At 41.3% G+C, this 21,032-nt stretch overlaps 1 protein-coding gene across 1 annotated transcript in view; it reads left to right on the forward strand.

Annotated features, from left to right (window-relative positions):
• Window positions 1-21,032, forward strand: part of GRIK2 (glutamate ionotropic receptor kainate type subunit 2) — a 600,313-nt gene that overhangs the window by 477,718 nt on the left and 101,563 nt on the right. The window contains exon 15 of the mRNA XM_032799954.2: window positions 3,681-3,898. Within this exon, the coding sequence (XP_032655845.1) occupies window positions 3,681-3,898 (218 nt within the window). The remainder of the gene's footprint in view (window positions 1-3,680; window positions 3,899-21,032) is intronic.

Raw genomic sequence — 21,032 nt, forward strand, 5'->3', positions numbered from 1 at the left:
GTGTCCTGCTTCTTCCTCCTCCCTCCCAGCGCTTGCACCATGACACAGCTGATTTGCCGGGCAGGGAGGGAGTGGGGAGGACAGGGAACGCGGCATGCTGGGGGAAGAGGTGGGATTAGGGTGATCAGACAGCAAGTGTGAAAAATTGGGATGGGGGTGGGGGGCAATAGGAGCCTATATAAGAAAAAGACCCAAAAATTGGGACTGTCCTTATAAAATCGGGACATCTGGTCACTCTAGGTGGGACCGGAGTGAGGATTTGGGGAAGGGGTCCAATAGGGGCAGGGAGGGGGTGGAGTTAGGGTGGGGACTTTGAGGNAGGGTGGGGTTGGAATGGGGGTGGGGCCAGGGGCAGGGATGGGGTGGAATCAGGACAGGGGCAGGGAAAGGGGTGGGGGTACAGGCACTCACTGGCATCAAGAAAGTTGGCGCCTATGGCCACAAGTACTCCTGTTCTTTTTGCGTATACAGACTAACACAGCTGCTACTCTGAAACATCTCTTTTTAAGTCACCAAATAAGTTATAACAGCCTTAAGTAGATATTACAAAGGATCTGTCATCTTTCGAGTCAATAATCTTTCTTTTTAAAAGTCTGTAATGTCTCAGTAAAAATCTCAATACCATATTCAGGAAAACATCAACCAGTGAGTGAAAAGACACGCTGGAAGTGACAAACAAGAAATAATAATGCAACTATGTGTTTCGTAAGTGGACAACATCAAACAGATAACTCAAATATATTCTAAATAATCACACAACCTAAATACTTAAAACCACAGCCCTTAATGAATGGCTACCTAATAGACTACAGTAGTTTCAAAAGCACTATATAGTGATATTTACCAGTGAGATTTCCAGATCAACAGTCATTTAAAAAACAAAACAAAACAAACAAACAAAAACAACTCCCAAAATTATTTATGTTCTCATAAGCTTCATTTGGGGTCTGATTCTGTGCTCCCTGATGCCAGTGGGAACACTCCCACTGATTTCTAGGGGTGCAAGATCAGGGCATTAGCGCCTAGTGCTCCCCTCTTTTCTATGCTGATGGCAAAGATATGCGTATTGTGTAAAACTGGGCCAAAACACATAGAAGGAGTAGAAAGGAGGTCTATATGGCATTTGTCTTTCTCCACAATATTGATAGAGCCATGCATGAGCGTTGCATATCTTGGGTGCAACAAAATTTGGGGGCCGGGACATGGCCATCTCTATAAGGGATAGAGTTGGGGCAAAGCATGGGTTTTCAGACAGAAACCTCTCAAATTAATGTTCATCAGAACAGTATTAACTTTGAATCCACATCTTGAAAGAAAATGGAACAGAGTCACTAACCTGGCCAATAGAAAGGCAGATACCCTGGATGAATAAACCAAATCTGGGGGGCTTACATCAGAATTCCCCAATGGATCATCAAGGTTCATATGAATGCATGGCTGCTAATTTCCAATACTATTAAGATTGTGTCATAGGCCACAAACAGCAAATATACTTCTAGTTAAGGTTGATATGGCATCCTTCCCTTACACCATTTTGCCTTTTGCACCATATATGCGACAATAACTTAATGATGGACCATGTTATGGGTGAAGGGTCAGTCCTATCTTTGATTATTGCTTTTTTCAGTTTGCCTCGCAGCCCTAATGTGACACAACAGTAAGTTTTGACGCAAACACAAATTGTGCTTAGTTCTAGTTAGTTATAATAATTTCCCATAAATACATATAATATCAATTGTGGCCAGTTAGTACACACATTAATCAATATTTAAATGCCACTTCAATATTGATTAATGTCTTTACAACACTTTCCTTTAATGCTGGAGGAGGATACATGATAGAGGAAACTCATCCATTTTTTGCTGACGCCTCTAGCCCCCAGGAAACTGTGGGATATAGTGCTGGACATGACGTTACCTTGGGTACATGACAGTCAGCACCTAACCAGGCTCTGTTTCACAGGCCTAGGTGGCATTCTGTTTAAGTCCCTGGGTAAGATACGAACTTGTGGTTATTGGGGCAACTGTGGCAAACGTTTCCACTGTTCTTTTCTTCCCAGTCTTGTTTCACTCTACTAGTGTTGATTTTTAATTAAAATAATAAGTATGTTGAAGATGGTGGGCTTATTAGGAAATATAGTAGTGTTATGGTGTCTAAGTGTCTGACTGACAGGGCCTAGGAGCGACTACATCAGAAAGGTACTTTTCTACTTTTTTCCTTGAGTTCTAGGCAGAGTCTGGTGCTGGAGTTGGCTATCATGTCCAAGTCTGTCACCTTTTTTTGTTTGAAACAGCAAGGGTAAGATGAACTGCAGGGTAAGATGGACTGTTTTGGATCAAATAGTCCAGTCATGATACCACTTTCCTTTTTCTTTTTTGTTGCATTGATGTTGAAAGATTGACATAACCTGCATTTATCTGAAGATGTGTTACCTTGCTGGACCAGTTACAATTTATGTAATATAAACAACGTAATTGATCAGGAATAAAATAGTCCATCTTGCCTTCATTCATTTTACCCAATTAGTAATAAAAATCAGTTAATTGACTAAAAAAACCCTAATACTTTATTTCAATGATATATATCAATACTGCTAAACTATTTCTTTAAAAATGCATATATACTTCTCAACATTTTTTTATACATTTTATTTATGGCAAAATGTGAAATGTTTACCTTATGATTATTAGCTATAATTTAATGGGGAAAAATCCATACGTCAGTTTACAATTATATTTCTGATGCAAATTAAGTAAACTAAATTCCATTTTTCCCTATTCGTAATAATTAAGCACAAGAGGAGGTCATGTGCTACAAATTGTCTCATTAGGCTCTAAATTTGCATTAATAATTATGCAAATTACCATACAGTGTGTGGCACCCCCTCCATTCTTTAGTGCCATGAACAGGCAACTCCAGCAATGCATTATAATCTATCTTTATCTACTTTATGCATAACAGTCTAATATTGTCATTGCTGCAATATCAAGTTAAATGTGTGGCACAGCCACCCATGTTTATCTGAAATTGTGGGCTAATTATAGAGATGGGAGATGTTTTCTTTTATCTGAGAAATTGTTAAACCAGACTTTATTACAATAGAAGTGGCAGAAGTCAAGGTTCTTATAGTTTTTGGGAGTTGAAATACTCTGCTTTGTATTTGCTTTTTTCAGCAACAACATATTTTTCTTTCATCAAAAAAAGTTTTTTATGACCTGGTTAATTAATCTTTAAATGCTTTGAAGAAAAAGCACAGTAGACAGGCTATAGTAAGTATTATTATTAACTTAGAGGCTCAAGCCTGCTGTGAGGTTTTTTTTACTATAAAGCTGCTTTTGACAATCCAGTTCGAATTACTGCTTTTCCTTGTTGTTTTCTATTGTCATGAAACAAACAAACAAATTAAAAACAGGGTTGCACATTATCTCATGCCAAAACTGCGCTTTGAGTCTCCCATTACTATATTTTGTTTCCCACAGTCCCCAAATCTGTCTTGTAAGTGTAATCAGTCCTTATTTTCCATTTCAGTTGTGTTTGTTTGTACAAGCAATATGTAAGCGTATAGCTTAAAGATTTTTTGTGCAGTGATTCTGTTCTCAACACTGTGACAAAAAAGTGCCGAACACTTGTGGATTGTTTTCTGTGCATTGGTTTCACCTTTCTCCCCTAATTTCCATTAGGTTCTGAGCTTATGCCCAAAGCCCTCTCCACCAGGATAGTGGGAGGCATTTGGTGGTTTTTCACACTTATCATCATTTCCTCGTATACTGCTAACCTAGCCGCCTTTCTGACAGTGGAGCGCATGGAATCTCCCATTGATTCAGCTGATGATTTAGCCAAGCAGACAAAGATAGAGTATGGTGCAGTGGAAGATGGAGCAACCATGACTTTCTTCAAGGTAGGCCCTTTATGTTCTGATTGGAAAAAATGCTGAAACATGATTCTGAAAGTAAAAAGACCTTGAATCAAGCCTGCTGGAACAGACAGATAATATGTGAGATGATTCTCACTGCAATTAAATCCGTTGAGAAAAATTACATTTTTGTGTGTTTGCAAGAGAGCAAAAGAAACTTCTTGTTCATACATAATCTTTCTCATGAAAGTAAAAAAGGCAGTTTCCATTTTTTGAAATTTTCTCCTGAAAATAAAAAAGCAGGGCTTTGGGTCTGCTTAGATTTTTCTGATGATTTTTCCTCAGAATGCTGAGTGCATTGTAATGAAGTCAAGAATACTGATGTGAGGCGAATTGCTCAGGCGAATCTCCCGTTGCTGGAGCTGAGTGTGAGTTTTGCTTGAATAGGGATTTCAGGATCAGGTCAATAATTTTATCATAGTTAATTACATATCTGTCTGTCTAACTTCAGATATCTAGATGCTGATACTGCAGTCATCAGTGTCACAGCTAGGCTGGGCAAATCTTGTGGACATTGCATTTCTGAGAACCTTTCAAATTGAATTTTGACTAGCTCAGATTCATATGTCTCCTCGTCCTCTGCCTTGTGACAAGGACAGGGGTTGGCAACCTCTGGCACCCTGGCAGACCAGGCCAGTTTGTTTACCTGCTGCTTTGGCAGGTTCGGCCGATCGTGGCTCCCACTGGCTGCGGTTTGCTGCTCCAGGCCAATGGGGGCTGCGGAAAGTGGCGTGGGCCAAGGGATGTGTTGGCCACAGTTTCTCACTGCTCTCATTGGCCTGGAAAGCCATGATCGACTGAACCTGCTGACACGGCAGGTAAACAAACTGGTCCGGCACACCCTGGCAAGCCGTGTGCCAGAGGTTGCTGACCCATGGACTACGGTGATTCAACAGACAATATGATGTGCTAATTTTTAGCTAAATTGAAGCCTGATTAGAGATAGAAGAAATGCCACTTCCTCTGCTCCACAAATTAACTAGGTTGGCACAAATTAGCATTAAGTACATATCCTGGGCCAGATCATAGCCTGGGCTATGGACCTTCAGATTTGACAGCACAAGAGGTTCCTATGGCTCCTCAGTGCAGGGACATACTCCAGGCCTGGAAAATACATCATACTCTGGAGTTCCTTAGCTAGCATAATTATCACTTAACAGCCACTATAATTGTAATTATAATGTATCTGTCCTACATTAACATGCCACTATAACGTAGAAGAGCCCTGAGGCTTTCTTGTATTACTCTGAGACTGAGGGAGTGAAGTACCGACGAGAGGGGATGCCATTTTAGATTTGGTTTTGGTGAGCAGTGAGGACCTCGTAGAAGAAATGGTGGTAGGGGACAACCTTGGTTCGAGTGATCATGAGCTGATTCAATTCAAACTAGATGGAAGGATAAACAAACGTAGATCTGGGATTAGGGTTTTCGACTTCTCGAGGGCTAATTTTAAAGAGTTAAGGAAATTAGTTAGGGAAGTGGATTGGACTTGGATGGAGGAACTTGTGGATTTAAATGCAGAGGAGGCCTGGAATTACTTTAAGTCGCAGCTGCGGAAACTGTCGGAAGCCTGCATCCCAAGAAAGGGGAAAAAAAAAACCATGGGCAGGAGTTGTAGGCCAAGCTGGATGAGCAAGCATCTCAGAGAGGGGTATTAGGAAAAAGCAGAAAGCTTACAGGGAGTGGAAGAAAGGTGGGATTACAAGGGAAGCTACCATTAGTGAGGTCAGAACATGTAGGGATAAAGTGAGGAAGGCTAAAAGCCATGTAGAACTGGACCTTGCAAAGGGAATTAAAACCAATAGTAAAAGGTTCTACAGCACATAAATAAGAAGAAAACAAAAAAGAAGAAGTGGGCCCACTATACACTGAGGATGGAATGGAGGTTAAGGATAACCTAGGCATGGCGCAATATCTAAATAAAGTACTTTGCCTCAGTCTTTAATAAGACTAGTGAGGGTTTAGGATGATGGAGGGATGATAATGGGAATGAGGATATGGAGGTGGATATTACCGCATCTGAGGTAGAGGCAAACTTGAACAGCTTAATGGGACAAAATCGGAGGGCCGGACAAATCTCCATCCAAGGACATTAAAGGAACTGGCGCATGAAATTGCGAGCCCATTAGCGAGATTTTTAATCGATCGGTAAACTCGGGGTTGTACCGTACAACTGGGAATTGCTAACGTAGTTCCTATCTTCAAGAAAGGGAAAAAAAATGATCCGGGTAACTATAGGCCTGTTAGCTTGACGTCTGTAGTATGTAAGGTCTTGGAAAAATTTTAAAGGAGAAAGTAGTTAAGACATTGAGGTCAATGGTAATTGGGTACGAATTGCAACATGGATTTACTAAGGGTAGATCGTGCCAAACCAACCTGATCTCCTTCTTTGAGAAGGTGACGGAATTACTTAGACAAAGGAAATGCGGTAGATCTAATTTACCTCGATTTCAGTAAGGCGTTTGACACGCTTCCGCATGGGAAACTGTTAGTTTAAATTGGAAAAAGATGGAATGAATATGAAAGTTGTAAGGTGGATAAGGAACTGGTTAAAGGGGAGATCCAGTGGGTGTACTGAAGGGTGAACTGTCAGGCTGGAAGGAGTTACTAGTGGAGTCTCTCAAGGATCGGTTTTGGGACCAATCTTATTTAACCTTTATATTACTGACCTTGGCACAAAAGAGCGGGAATGTGCTAATAAGTTTGCGGATGACACAAAGCTGGGGGTATTGCTAAGACGGAGAAAGACCGGATGCTATACAGGAAGATCTGGACCACCTTGTAAACTGGAGTAATAATAGGATGAAAATATAATAGTGAAAAGTGCAAGGTCATGCACTTAGGGATTAATAAGAAGAATTTTAAGATATACATTGGGACGCATCAGTTGGAAGCAACAGAGGAGGAGAAGGACCTTGGGGTATTGGTTGATAGCAGGATGTTATGAGCTGCCAATGCGATATGGCCGTTAAAAAAGCAAATGCGTTTAGGGTCCATCAGGCGAGGTATTTTCCAGCAAGGATAAGGAGGTGTTAGTACGTTTTATAAGGCGCTGGTGAGACCCCACCTGGAATATTGTGTGGAGTTCTGGTGTCCCATGTTTAAGAAGGAAGAATTCAAAACTGGAACAGTTTTTTCAGGACGGCGCTACTGGATGATCCGAGGAATGGAAAACCTGCCTTATGAAAGGAGACTCAAAGAGCTTGGCTTGTTTAGCCTGCCAAAAGAAGGCTAGCGGGGGATATGCTTGCTCTATATAAATATATCAGGGGATTAACGTTAGGCCAAAAGAACTCACCTGCTATATATAAATATATCAGGAAGATAACGTTAGAGCGAGAATAATATTTAAGTTAACAATTAGCACAAACCAAAGATGGTACAACAATAGAAGCATAGACTTAAAATCAGGACGAGTTCAACTTAGGATGAAGTCTGAACAGCCTCCGGAGGACTAGTGGGGACCAAGACTTATCTGGCTCACGACTAACTTAATAAGTATATGGAGGTGATATAATGAGGGATAAGTTAATTGGGCAATTGATCTTGATTATAGCAATAGTCTGCTCAACGTCGTGAGTGTTGGATAGGACGGATCTGAGTTACTGCAGAGAAATCTCCGTGCGGTCGCTAGGTAAGTCTTGCCCACATGCTCCAAGATTCTGATGCCATTATTGGTGGGAAGAATTTCCTCCAGGATTGGCAGGACCCTGGAGTTTTTCGCCTTCTCTGCCAGCGTGGCATGGGGCATGGGTCGCTTGCTGGTGGATTCTCTGCAGCTTGAGGTCTTCAAACCACAATTTTGAGGACTTCAATAACTCAGTCATGTGTTAGGGGTTGTTATAAAAGTGTATGGGTAGGGTTCTGTGGCCTGCTTTGTGCAGGAGGTCAGACTAGATGATCATATTGGTCCCTTCTGACCTAAGAGTCTATGAGTCTATGAGTGGCCAGAGATCTGGGCAGTGCCAAGGGTTAGTTAAAGACACCGTTACATCCCTTTATTCAGCTGCATAGAGTAAAAGTTTCACCATTTATTCTGCTGAAAGAGCTAAGAAATCATTATCTAATCTTATGGTAGTGATACGTATATAAGTAAGTACAGTAAAAGCTTTCTTTACCTTGGGCAGCTCATCGCAAACAGTGACCTGTCCCTGCTGCTCCTAGGCAGAGACGCGGTTAGGTGGCTCTGCATGCTTCCTCCACTCTGCTCCGAGCACTGGCTCTGCAGCTCCCATTGGCTGGGAACCACGGCCTATGGGAGCTGCGGGCCTGGTGCCTGTGGGCGGAGGCAGCACACATGACAGATAAAAAAGCTTTTACTGTACATACTTTCTGTATTCTCACTTTCAACTTTCACCTGGAAAATAAGAATTGATTAAGTTTCAGTGACTGAGGACTTTGTAATCTTGTTGTCTCAGAGGTTGGGTTAGGAAGGTTCAGGATAATTTCCATGGAATATTTTTTTTTCAAAAGGATCTGAGGAAAAATGGGAATGCGTTAATAAAGTTTGCGGATGACACAAATGTGGGAGGTATTGCCAATACAGAGAAGGATGGGGATGTCTTACAGGAAGATCTGGATGACCTTGTAAACTGGAGTATTAGTAATAGGATGAAATTTAATAGTGAAAAGTGCAAGGTGATGCATTTAGGGATCAATAACAAGAATTTTTGTTATAAGCTAGGGATGCATCAGTTGGAAGTAACAGAGGAGGAGAAGGACCTTGGAGTACTGGTTGATTACAGGATGACTATGAGTCACCAATGTGATGTGGCTGTGAAAAAAGCTAATGTGGCCTTGGAATGCATTAGGCAGGGTATTTCCAGTAGAGATAAGGAGGTGTTAGTACCATTATACAAGGCACTGGGGAGACCTCATCTGGAATACTGTGAGTAGTTCTGGTATCCCATGTTTAAGAAGGATGAATTCAAACTGGAACGGATACAGAGAAGGGCTGCTAGGTTGATCCAAGGAATGGAAAATCTGTCTTATGAAAGGAGACTGAAAGAGCTTGGCTTGTTTAGCCTAACCAAAAGAAGGCTGAGGGGAGATATGATTGCACTTTATAAATATATCAGAGGGATAAATACCAGGGAGGGAGAGGAATTATTTAAGCTCAGTACCAATGTGGACACAAGAACATATGGATATAAACTGGCCATCAGGAAATTTAGACTTGAAATTAGATGAAGGTTTCTAACCATCAGAGGAGTGAAAGTTCTGGAACAGCCTTCCAAGGGGAGTAGTGGGGGCAAAAGACATATCTGGCTTCACGATTAAGCTTGATAAGTTTATGGAGTGGATGGTATGATGGAATAGCCTAATTTTGGCAATTAATAGATCTTTCATTATTAGTGGTAAATATGCCCAATGGCCTGTGATGGGATGTTAGATGGGGTGGGATCTGAATTACTACAGAGAATTCTTTCTTGGGTGTCTGGCTGGTGAGTCTTGCCCACATACTCAGGGTTCAGCTGATCACCATATTTAAGGTTGGGAAGGAATTTTCCTCCAGGGCAGATTGGCAGATGCCCTGTTTTTTTTTTTTGCCTTCTTCTGCAGTGTGGGGCACAGGTCACTTGCTGTAGGATTCTCTGCACCTTGAAGTATTTAAACCCTGATTTGAGGACTTCAATAGCTCAGACATAGGTTAGGGGTTTATTACAGGAGTGGGTGGGTGAGATTCTGTGGCTTATGTTATGCAGGTCAGACTAGACAATCACAATGGTCCCTTCTGACCTTAAAGTCTATGATTCTATAAAATTGATGGAAGTAACTAATCCATTACAGCTTCTTTTATGGGTATGTCTACACTACCTGAGGGATTGGCGGGTAGTGATCGATCCCCAAACATGCTCCCCGTCGACTCCGGAACTCCACCAGGGCGAGAGGCAGGAGTGGGGTCGACGGGGGAGCGGTGGCCATTGATCCTGCGCCAGATGCAAAGTAAGTCAGTCTAAGTCGATCTAAGATACTTCAACCTCAGCTACACTATTCTCGTAAATGAAGTTGCGTATCTTAGATCAATCCCCCCCACCCCAGAGTAGACCAGGCCTTTGACAGAAAATATGTGTAGAAAAAGTTTAAAAATGAGATTTTTAAAGTACCAAAATGATTAAAGTCTTAGGACATAAAGATGACACAAGTTATTTATTGCATTACCAGAAAACACTCTAGGACTTCTTTTTTCTCTTTTTTGTCTGGCAGAAGACTTTGATTTTATACTCCTTCAGATTGGAAGGCTTAACTCTAAAATATTAGGAGCCAGTTTCTACCTAGCAGTGTCTGTGACTCCAGTTTCCAGCATCATTTTTCTCTGTCTGTCCTTAACTTTTTTTCTTTATTTACAAAGATTCTCCATGACACCTTCCTTTCTCCTCTAGACACTATTTCTTCTTCTTGCTTTTTTTTGGTCTCCTCCTATCTGTTCTCTGCATATTTTCCCTGATATATGTTGCTTTTATTGTTTCTATACACACTTACCTTTCTCATCTTCTCTGTGTTGTTCCTCTGTTTGAATATGTATCCTGTTTTGATTCTGATCCTTCTCACATGCCTTCCTTTATTTTCTTGTGTCTGCCTTTATGTTGCCTCCAAGAACAAAAGAATATTTACAGTCAGTAGAGCAATGGCAGCATTTCTTGCATGGAAATGCTTTCTCTTCAGTGGCACATAGAAGTTTGAAATGTACTAGACTTGACTGCACACAACAGAAACATAGCCTCAGAAAACACAATACTGTAGTGCTTCTGGTACATCTTTATTGAATTCTACCACTTCAGCAACGGTGAACAAGGAAAGTGAAAGAGCACAGGACTCGGTTGTTAAATTTAGGGTAAAATTCTGCTCTCAGTTACACTGGTGTAAATACATTTATTGGAGTCAATGTGGATTTACAACACTGTATCTAAAGCAGTGCTTTATTTGTGCCGGGGCTTGCTAGGGCTGAGCCCTGGCAACTCTAGGCTTAGCAGTTCATAGCCCCAGCACCTCTGGGCTTGCTGCATCTGTTATGAAAGAGCCTTGCACCTCTTTCATTACAAATTAAGCACTGATCTAGAGACAAAGTATTTTGCAGTGAATATACATGTAGAAGGCAAAGACTCTGTTGAGAGCATCAGTCAAACTCTTCCTAACATTTTTGTGATCATTTGTTGCTGTTTTATCTAAATATTATCAGTTAATTAGTGGCATTGTATACATGATACTGAGGAGCTCAACTTAAAAGCAGTTTAGAAATTCACACAGTTTGGATACTTGACGCTGAAAGACTTATGAAAGGAAAGGGGCTTGGAAAGTGGAGTATAGTTTTAAATACACAGCATTAGAACTCCTCATTGATGTCGCACTAGCACTACCAAAGAGGAAATATGGAGCTCAGATGGAGGGGTTAAATGAAAACTCCACATTCTCATTTGATTAATCCAATATCCATTAGCTTCTTCCTTGTGGAAATAAGAGTTTCCTTGACACATGCGCTGTTGGTTGCAGTTGAGTATATAAGGAAGAAATTTTAGTACTCAGATGTGTGTGGCATAGAAAACAAAGTGTAACAGAGCCTTACACCAGAATCTTACACCAACAGAACCTCCTTGACAAAACTGATGGTTGACTAGGTGGAAATGATCATAATCTAATTTAATTCATTATGAGCTAACAGAATATGGTCCCATATGGTAGAATATATATACTTGTTGATCTGTGACAGGGGCAGCTATAGGCATTTTGCCGCCTCAAGCATGGCAGGCAGGCTGCCCTTGGCAACTTGCCTGAGGGAGGCCCGCCGAAGCCGCAAGACCAGCGGACCCTCTGCAGGCAAGCCTTCGAGGGCAGCCTGCCTGCCACCCTTGCGGCACTGGCAGAGCGCTCCCCATGGCTTGCCGCCCCAAGCACGAGCTTGGCGTGCTGGGTCCTGGAGCCGCCCCTGATCTGTGAGGGCCAGTTTCCCAAAGTTGAAAACAATCATGATCAAAACTGAGTGGGAGGAAATATATAAATGATAAATAGTGATTGTTTAAGAATGCTTTATAGTTTGCCCCAAAACACAATCAGAGAAGAAGGCTTCTTTGGTTTAAAAACCATAATGGTTAAGACTGGAGGTGAAAGAAGCAATATTTTGAGTTTTTTTATAACTAATGGAAAAACAGAGAAGCTGGTAGCGATGAGTACAAATTGGACTTTGGAGAAGCTGAAGGGATAAATAAAAATTCTGTGCCACTAGGGTTGAGTACAATATGAAGACTTTATTTACTGAATTAGAAACAAATGAAATCCTAGCAATGGTATAGGCCTAGGAGAAGAAAAGGATGGTAACATTATCAATCATGAGGTAGAAAAGTTAGAAGTATTCAATATTTTTTTTTCTGTTTTGTATTTGGAAAGAAGCAGATGATTTATTCATATCTTACAGCAGGGATTGGCAACGTTTGGCATGCAGCGCATCAGGGAAATCCTCTGGCGGGCTGGGACGGTTTGTTTACCTTCAGCGTCCACAGGTTCAGCTGATTGCAGCTCCCACTGGCCGTGGTTCGCTGTTCCAGGCCAATAGGGGCTGTGGGAAGCGGTGGCCAGCACATCCCTCGTCTCGCGCCACTTCGCGCAGCCCCCATTGGCCTGGAACGGCAAACCGTGGACAGTGGGAGCTGCGATTTGTAAACAAACCATCCCAGCCTGCCAGCAGATTTCCCTGACAGGCCACATGCCAAAGGTTGCTCATCCCTGTCTTACACTGATTGTGAAATGGTTTCTATACCATCAGTAACTAGGGAAGATGTTAAACAGGAACTATACAAGTTAAACCTTTTTTTTTTAAATCTGCAGTATCAGAGGACCTGCATCCATGAGTATTAAAAGAATTGGCCAAGGAAGTCTTTGAATATTTAATATTGAGTTTTAATAAAATCTTGGAACACTGGTGAAGTTCCAGAGGACTGGAATAAAGCTAGTGCTGTGCCAATATTTAAAAAGGGTAAATAGGATGAACCAAGAAACTATAGGGTTGTTAGCCTGACATTAATCCTGGACAAAATCATAGAAAGGCAGGTGTTGGATATAATCAGTAAATAGTTAAAACATGGTAACATAATTAATTGTAATCAATGTGATTTTATGGGAAATAGGTCGTGTCAAATAAACTTGAAATTATTTTTGATGAGAATACAAGTTTAATTGTTAAAGGTTGTTGTGTTGGATTATAATAGCACTATATGGAATCGACATAGCTTATAATAAATGGATTAATAAATTTAAAAAAGTAACTGTACATGGGAATCACCCAATGGTAATGGTTCTAGTGGGGTCCCAGAAGGCTCTATTCTCAGTCCAATGCTATTCAATATTTTTATCAATGATCTGGAAGAAAATATAAAATTATTGCTGGTAAAATTTGCAGATTACACAAAATTGATGGAGTGATAAATGATAATGGGGATGGGTCAATTTTACAAATTGATCTAGATCACTTGGTAGGGTGGGTGCATTTGAACAGCATCAGTTTTAACGCAGCAAATGCAAGATCATATATCTAAAAGTATGTAGGTCACACTTAAAAATGGTGATTGTATCATGAAAAGCAGTCTCTGAAAAGGAGTCCGAGGTCACAGTAGATAACCAGTTGAACAGGAGTTTATAGTGGGATGCTGTAGCTCAGGGGTCGGCAATGTCTGGCATGTGGCTTCGCCAGGGTAAGCACCCTGCTGGGCCGGGCCAGTTTGTTTATCTGCCGCGTCGGCAGGTTCGACTGATTGTGGCTCCCAGTGGCCGCGGTTTGCTGCTGCAGTCCATGGGGTCGGCGGGAAGCCACGACCAGCACATCCATCAGCTCGTACCGCTTCCTGCTGCCCCCATTGGCCTGGAGCAGTGAACCGCGGCCAGTGGGAGCTGCAATCGGCCAAACCTGCTGATGCGGCAGGTAAACAAACTGGCCCAGCCCGCCAGGGTGCTTACCCTGGTGAGCCACATGCCAGACGTTGCCGACCCCTGCTGTAGCTGAAAGACAGATGCAGTCCTTGCATCTATAAACAGGAGAATATCAAGTAGAAGTAGGGAGGGAGTATTACCTCTGTATGTGGCTTTAGTGAGACTGTTGCTGGAATATTGTGTCTGGTTCTGGTGTCCACATTTCAGAAAGGAAATTGACAGATTGGAGAGGGATCAGGAAAGGGCTACAAAAATGACCTGAGGTATGAAAAACATGCCTTATAGTGAGAGATTGAGCTTCTTTAATCTAGTTTATTGACAAGAAGGATAGGTGGTGACTTGATCATGGTTTACAAGTTCCTACATGGGAAAGAGATTTTTGACAGCTGGGGACTTTCTGGTTTAGCAGAAGAAAGCATAACAAGATTCAATGGCTGGAAGATGAAGCTAGACAAATATAGCCTGGAAATAAGGCACACATTTTGGTAATTAACCACTGGAACAACTAATCTCAAGGTGTGATGGATTCTCCTTCCCTTTCCACTTTAAGTCAAGACTGAATATGTTATGAAAAGATAGACTATAGGTGAAACAAGCTATGGGTTTGATGCAGAGATGACTATGTGAGGATCTTTGGCCTGTGTTACTCAGGAGGTCAGACTATATCTGATATTAAATTCTATGAAAATATGATTTCAGCAGAAATGCACAAATATTACAAATGTGAAGGTATAATTTGATTCAGCGCATGTGCATTTCTCTCTCATTATAGCAAGATAAAGCTGCTGAGTATATTGAGCACAACTGTGGCATTATGTGTTAGCATGAAATAAAAGTTCCAGATGGTTTCTTAATGTTAAATGAAAATATGAAATCCCGGTAATAGCTATTAGCTCCAATCACAGTGAGGCACAGTAGCAGCCCAAAGACTGACAGTAATTTCAGCATAAATTATTGATATAAAAGCTCACTGAAATCTTCCTTTTAATAGCTTTGGAACCCAGCCAATTTTGAGGGCGCTAATGTAGAAGAACATTATGTCTAGAAGAAGTGACTAAACCAGGAACACACACACACATTGGCTGGAGGATTTAAACTTACTAGAGACAAGATACAAAAGATGAGAGTGTGGGGATGGGTAGACTTCACCAACTAGGCCCCAGGGAGCATGTTCATGTGAGCTCAGCTTCCTGAAATCCACCGCTGGAAGGAAGACGAAGGATGCTAGGATTTATATTAGCATGATGTCCTCAGAGCCTATATAGGCCCTCTATATTATCCTTTGTCTAGTAGCTGTCTGATAAAACTGAAGGTACATCTCCCTCAAACATCTGGAAAGGAAGAAGGAGTTTTCTATGTCTTCCCTCACTTGGAGCCACTTGGCTGCTCTGAGGAGACTAAGACATTTTATCTCCAGAGACTTCTAACTGCTGCTAGGTTGGTGAGTTTCCACTATTGCTGCTCTCCCAGCCTTTGCTTTTTAGATTTTTGAGAGAGAGAGAGAGAGAACATGAAATTGTGCAGCATAATTAACCATAGTGAATGAGGGGTACTAGACTGAGACTCAGGAGACCTAGACTCTGTTCCTAGCTCTGCCACTGGATTTCTGTATGACTTTCGGCAAGTGATTTCATATCTGTATGTCCCCATTTCCTATCTTGTAGACATTTCCTGTGCCAGTGCACTGTAAATTGTTGAAGGCAGGGACTTTCTCTTTCTATGTGTTTGTACAGTTCCTAGCACAGTGGGACCCATTGTTTCAGTACTTTCAGGCTCTGCTGCAATACAAAGAACAACAAACGAGATTTTTTATTCAATCTATCTTCCTCTATCTAACTTAATAAGTTAATGCCAGTACTTCCATCCCAAGAATTTTAGAATATTTAGCTCTTTAGGAGGTAGATTTATATGATAGCCCCATTTTACTGAGAGGGAAACTGAGACATTGAGTGATTACCTGCCTTGTACAAGATCACACAGCAAGTTAGTGGCAGACTGGGAATGAACCCTAGTCCTGACTTTGAGTCATGTGCATTAGCTAGAAGACGATTCTTCTCCATTTTGTCTCTACAGGGAGCATGTCTAGCTGCAGTTAGACACCCATGACTGTCCTGGGTCAGCTGACTCAGGCTCATGGGGTCCTAGAACTTGGGCTCCAGCCAGAACCCAGAAATCTACACTGCAGTTAAACAGTCCCACAATCTGAGACCTGCATGCCCGAGTCAACTGACACAGGCCAGCTGGTAGTTTTTAATTGCAGTGTAGAAATACTCAGAGTTTCTTTTCCCTTTCCTCTCCTTCCCAATCTTTCTACCTCATCTCTAATTTTCTTCATGATTCTCTCTCTCTCCTTGTTCTGGCCCTCTTTCCATAATGATCCATTCTCCCCTCCTCACTTCCCCTCTTAATTCATTTCTCTCCCTGAATTTCTTCTTAATCCTTCTTGTTCTGTATCTCTCCCTCATGGTTGTTTCTGGGGGGTGGAATGTGCTGCTGCTCAGAACCAGTGGTCAGCGGTACCGGTTACCTCCTTCTTTCTAATTCCTCGTGGATTGGGCTACACTCACAGTTGGGCTACACTCACAGTTACAGAGGGACCAAAGGAGCCATGAAAAGCGGGAGGGAAAGGAAGTTTTGGCTGATCAGAAGTGTCTAGTAGCCAGAAAAAGAAGCTAAAGGAAAAACCTTGCTCATTGCCTGTAGCCTGGCTTAGAGTGGCATTTCAATTGGCATGATTTGAGAGAGTGACAGAAGGGACAAGTGTATAAATGTCATTCCAGATGGATAACATGTGTATGTAATCAATATTGGTGCCTGAATGGTTCAGTGGGTTTTTCCAAATAATTATTCACTAATTAATTCCGATATTGCATGATATAACTGAGAAGTGGAAAATAACTTTTGGCTATCTAGTCATTCTCACCTGATAGTGTGACATTATTCTGTAAGGAATATTTTCTATTCTTTCGTTTGTATATCATGCCATCTCTGCCTAATGTGGCTTCCTCCTTTTTGATTGGAAGGCTAGCCCTGGTATAAAAGATTCAATGGTTAAGAAATTTTCATAATACTCAAACTACTCTTTCCTGTTCTTAATTTCCACTTTGTACAGTGGGCACACTTAAAAAATCTCTTCCTAGCTCTGGAGGGCATAGCACTTCTGGCAGCATTCCCTTTTATCTGTATAGGAAATATCAATTAGGGTGACCAGATGTCCCATTTTTAAAGGGACGGTCTCATTTTTTGGTAATTTTTTTTATATAGGCGCCTATTACCCCCCACTCCCTGTCCAGTTTTTTCACAGTTGCTATCTGGTCACCCAAATATCAATGGAACTGATTAGTGCTGGTCAAAAAAATTCCATCAAAACTGTTTTTTGTCAGAAAATTGGATTTTTGCCTAAATGAATTTTTTCACAAAAAATGTCTGCTTTCCATGTAAAGCTTTGACATGTCAATGAAATACTAAAAATCTAATTCTTTAGGGCTGAAAATCAAAACATTTCAATTGAAACTGGTGCCATAGTGCCTCGTGGAAGTTGTCGTTCAGGTGCGTTATGCTCCAAGTCTCTCTAGCCTGGACATCTTCCATAATGCACCATTTGGTGCCATCTTGTTAAGGTGCTTCATAGCTGCGCTGATTGTAATGCATCATGGGAGATATGGTCTGGCCAGAGAGCCTGACCAATACGGAAGCATGGCAGTGCAAGGCATCTGAACTACAACTCCCAAGAGGCACCACAAAACCACTTTGAAAAAAAATCAATTTTCAGTAGAAATATTTTGCCAAAAAGCTGAAATTTTCCATGGGGAAAATTCTATTTTCCTACCATCTCTACTGTTAAGAGCTCTAAAAATGGAATGTACTTTATGTGCACACACTATTTTTAGCTATATATTCTCATACCAACACAAACAATTACTGTGTTCCTTGGCTTTATAGATAGTTGGTTTATAATAATGAGGACACATGCATTAGTTAGAGAGGATTTATCCAGGCCTGTTCAGATTTTCATATAATTTGATTCTCCTAAACCACTTTTTCCAACTTTATTTGAATTGTTTTTAAGATTTAGAAGCAATTTTTCATTCCCATTTAGCTGACATTTGATACTGTGCTGCAATTAGTGGGTGCAAAATTAATTTAACATTTAGCTGTTATTCTTTAACTGGAAGCCCAAATAAAGCAATCAACAATTTATATAGAAGTTCAGTCTCAGCTATTTTAAAAACAAGAAACATTTTACATATTTTTTTTCAATTTGTTCTTTAGATATTTGATCTTTGCACATTTCTTCCAGACAGGAAGAAAGAAAATTTCACTATTTTGCCTCCAACAGATCTCCCTAACATTTTTGTCTGTTTACTAATTCTTTTTAATAACAGCATGTGGCTGCTGTACTTCGTATATGGGTCAGTCTAAATTCTGTTCTGTGGTGTCCATACCAGTATGGAACAGGGGAAATGCCTCTAGGCAAAGCTGCTGTACTCTGAGAAATTATCTCTGTTCTAGAATCAAAATAATTCTTGTCTTGATGCACTATTAGGGCTTGTAGGGATTTCCACAGAGCAGAGTTCTGGCAACAACTGATTCCATAACATCTCCGAAAAGCCATGCCAGTGCAGTCATGCATGCCTGATCCTGAAGTCTCACTGCAGTCTCACTGCAATCTGCTACTCCTCTGACAGCTTGCTTGTAGGCCCAGTGTATGAAGGTGTGGCTACAGTTCCAGATACAAGGAAGAATTATTTCTTGCAGCCCTCCTCGTTTAAAAAAACAAAACAACAACAACAAAAGCCACCACAGATTGAGGATATTATTACCATGGAATAAAATCAGTAGATAACGCAATGCCAGTTCTTACATGGTGGTGGAGAAGAAAGAGAAGGACAATGACATTTATACATACACTATTCACAGATACAGTGGGTGATAATTGGACTCTCATTAGCTAATGGATCAAATGTCCTGCGTGGCTAAACTAAGCATAGCTGTAATGTAATGATCCCCAATGAATGGGTACCATGTTTCTCAGAATGCAACCCAATACGTTTAATTTAAAATCCTATTTTAGAGCCATTTCAAATTGGAATGTGGTCATGAAGGAAAATAGAGCCTGGTAGTGCTGGCTGGGAAGGGGGATAAGATCTCGAGGACAAAACAGGATAAATGATTACATCATTAGTATGTCTGAGCAATGCAGGTGGGCCCTTAATTACAGGAAATATGTAACTTGAGGATAACATCACCCTCACCTTACTACCTAGTGTGATTCTTCCTCAAATTAACCACAACTTCTCTGACTCAAAAGGTTCTGCAAAAAACATCCACAAAGACAACAGTTGAATCTGTGGTCACAAATTCTGTGTCATGAGGATGACGTAGGCAGTCCCTGAGGATCTCAGGTTGCCTGAGCCCCTCCAAAATTCTAATCACCTGTAAACCCCTACAAAGGTCAATGGAGCCAGCCAGGCATGAAGCTATGTGGGATAGGTTAAGGTAAGACCATTAGAAGGAGAATGCAACCGAGCCCTACATGAAAGAGAATCAGAAAATCTGGCATTATAAATTCTTTGGGGTGATTGATCTCTGCCCAGCCTGGGGATGGAGATCAGACCTGACCCATGCAAAGGGTCTGATTGTCTCTTCCAGCCAAGCTACATACAGTGCAGGAACAGGGAGCATGGCAATTAAGGTGGCTTTGTGACATCTTGACATCTCCATCCCCATATTGTGGGGCTGTTGGGAGCCTGTAGGGCCTGCTGCAGCAGCCAAGTCTAGCCAGAGCATAGTAGAGCTCCATCCCAGCCTGCTTCCTGGGACATGGACCCCTGCACAGTCATTGCACTGTGGGCCATAAAGAGATGTTCTGCTGGCTCTAAGATATCTAAACAGGCTCCTACAATAGAACTTTTTCCCCAGTGGGCAGCTCTCAGGCCTATACAGCCTCTTTAAACTGCTTGAGTGGGGTAAATGTTCTGTGGGGCAATGGAGAAGTGAGTCCTTCTTATTCTTCATCTTCTTCTGTCTCCAAATACAATACTTAACCTGATATTATAATTGCAGTAATGTATTTAAATGCAATCTCCATGAAATACACATCACTTTCCAGCACAGACAGGATTAATCGCTCACAATAATTACAATAAATAAAATAATTATCACATAAACAGTTGAATAGTTTCACTACTAGCTATTTTTAAGAAGATGTGTTGGGGAGGAACTCAAAACAAATAAAAAGTTGACATTAGGAAAAATCTCCTCTCTGTTGGGTTCATCTGAATCAATATTTCCACAGCTTAAGTACCATCTGTTTCCTCCTTATCCCGAAATATTCACGGGGAAGGAATTGTAGCAAAACTGACTAGTCTAAAGTCTAACTTGACTAATAGTAATGGATGTCTCCCACCATCAAAGAACAATAGATTTGTAATCAGCATAGAATTAAAATTGCAATTCTTAGATGATATTACTGTCAATTTCCAAACTTTCTTTTCATACTAATAGGGTCTCATTCTCCAAGTACATTATTAGAGAGTGGCTATAAGGAAACATTGGCATCACAAATTTCAGCATGGGTAGACATGCTTTAAGCTGCCTAGCAAGGGTAACAATAGCAATGAGACGTGGTGGCAGGCACGCTGGTACAGTACACATTCAGAGTCTCATGGGCTTGTCCTGGGGTGGCTATCTCATGTTACCACATCCTCACGACTACATCCTCATTTTCCACAGTTATCTGTACCAGCCATATGAAAGATAGTAGGGGTGTGCATTACACACTGATGCATCCCCAGAACCACAATCCCCAAACACAAGGAAATCAAAACAAGACATGCAGTTAGATGGTCAATTGAAACACGTATTAACCATGAACCAGTTATGTCAGGAGCAGTCTGAACAAAACAGAACAACAATCCAAATGGCCTGTATTTTCAGCAGCAGTCCCTAAGTGGCTGCATACACCCAGTGGTATGAACACATCCACAGAAACAGGAACTGGAACACTTGAGTCCTGAGAGCAGCAGCTAGGAGCAGGGAGCAGACAGCAATAAGAAGGAAGAGACACACACACGCACACTCATCACAGTATGCCTACCCAGCTGTACTCACACCTTCATTTGTGATGTAACATACCCTGAGTGGTGCGTGGTCCTCCTAAGGATATGAGACACCGTAAAACAGCATGATCTGACTGTAA

Source organism: Chelonoidis abingdonii, chromosome 3 (genome assembly GCF_003597395.2).
Source record: "Chelonoidis abingdonii isolate Lonesome George chromosome 3, CheloAbing_2.0, whole genome shotgun sequence".
Lineage (NCBI taxonomy): Eukaryota > Metazoa > Chordata > Testudines > Testudinidae > Chelonoidis > Chelonoidis abingdonii.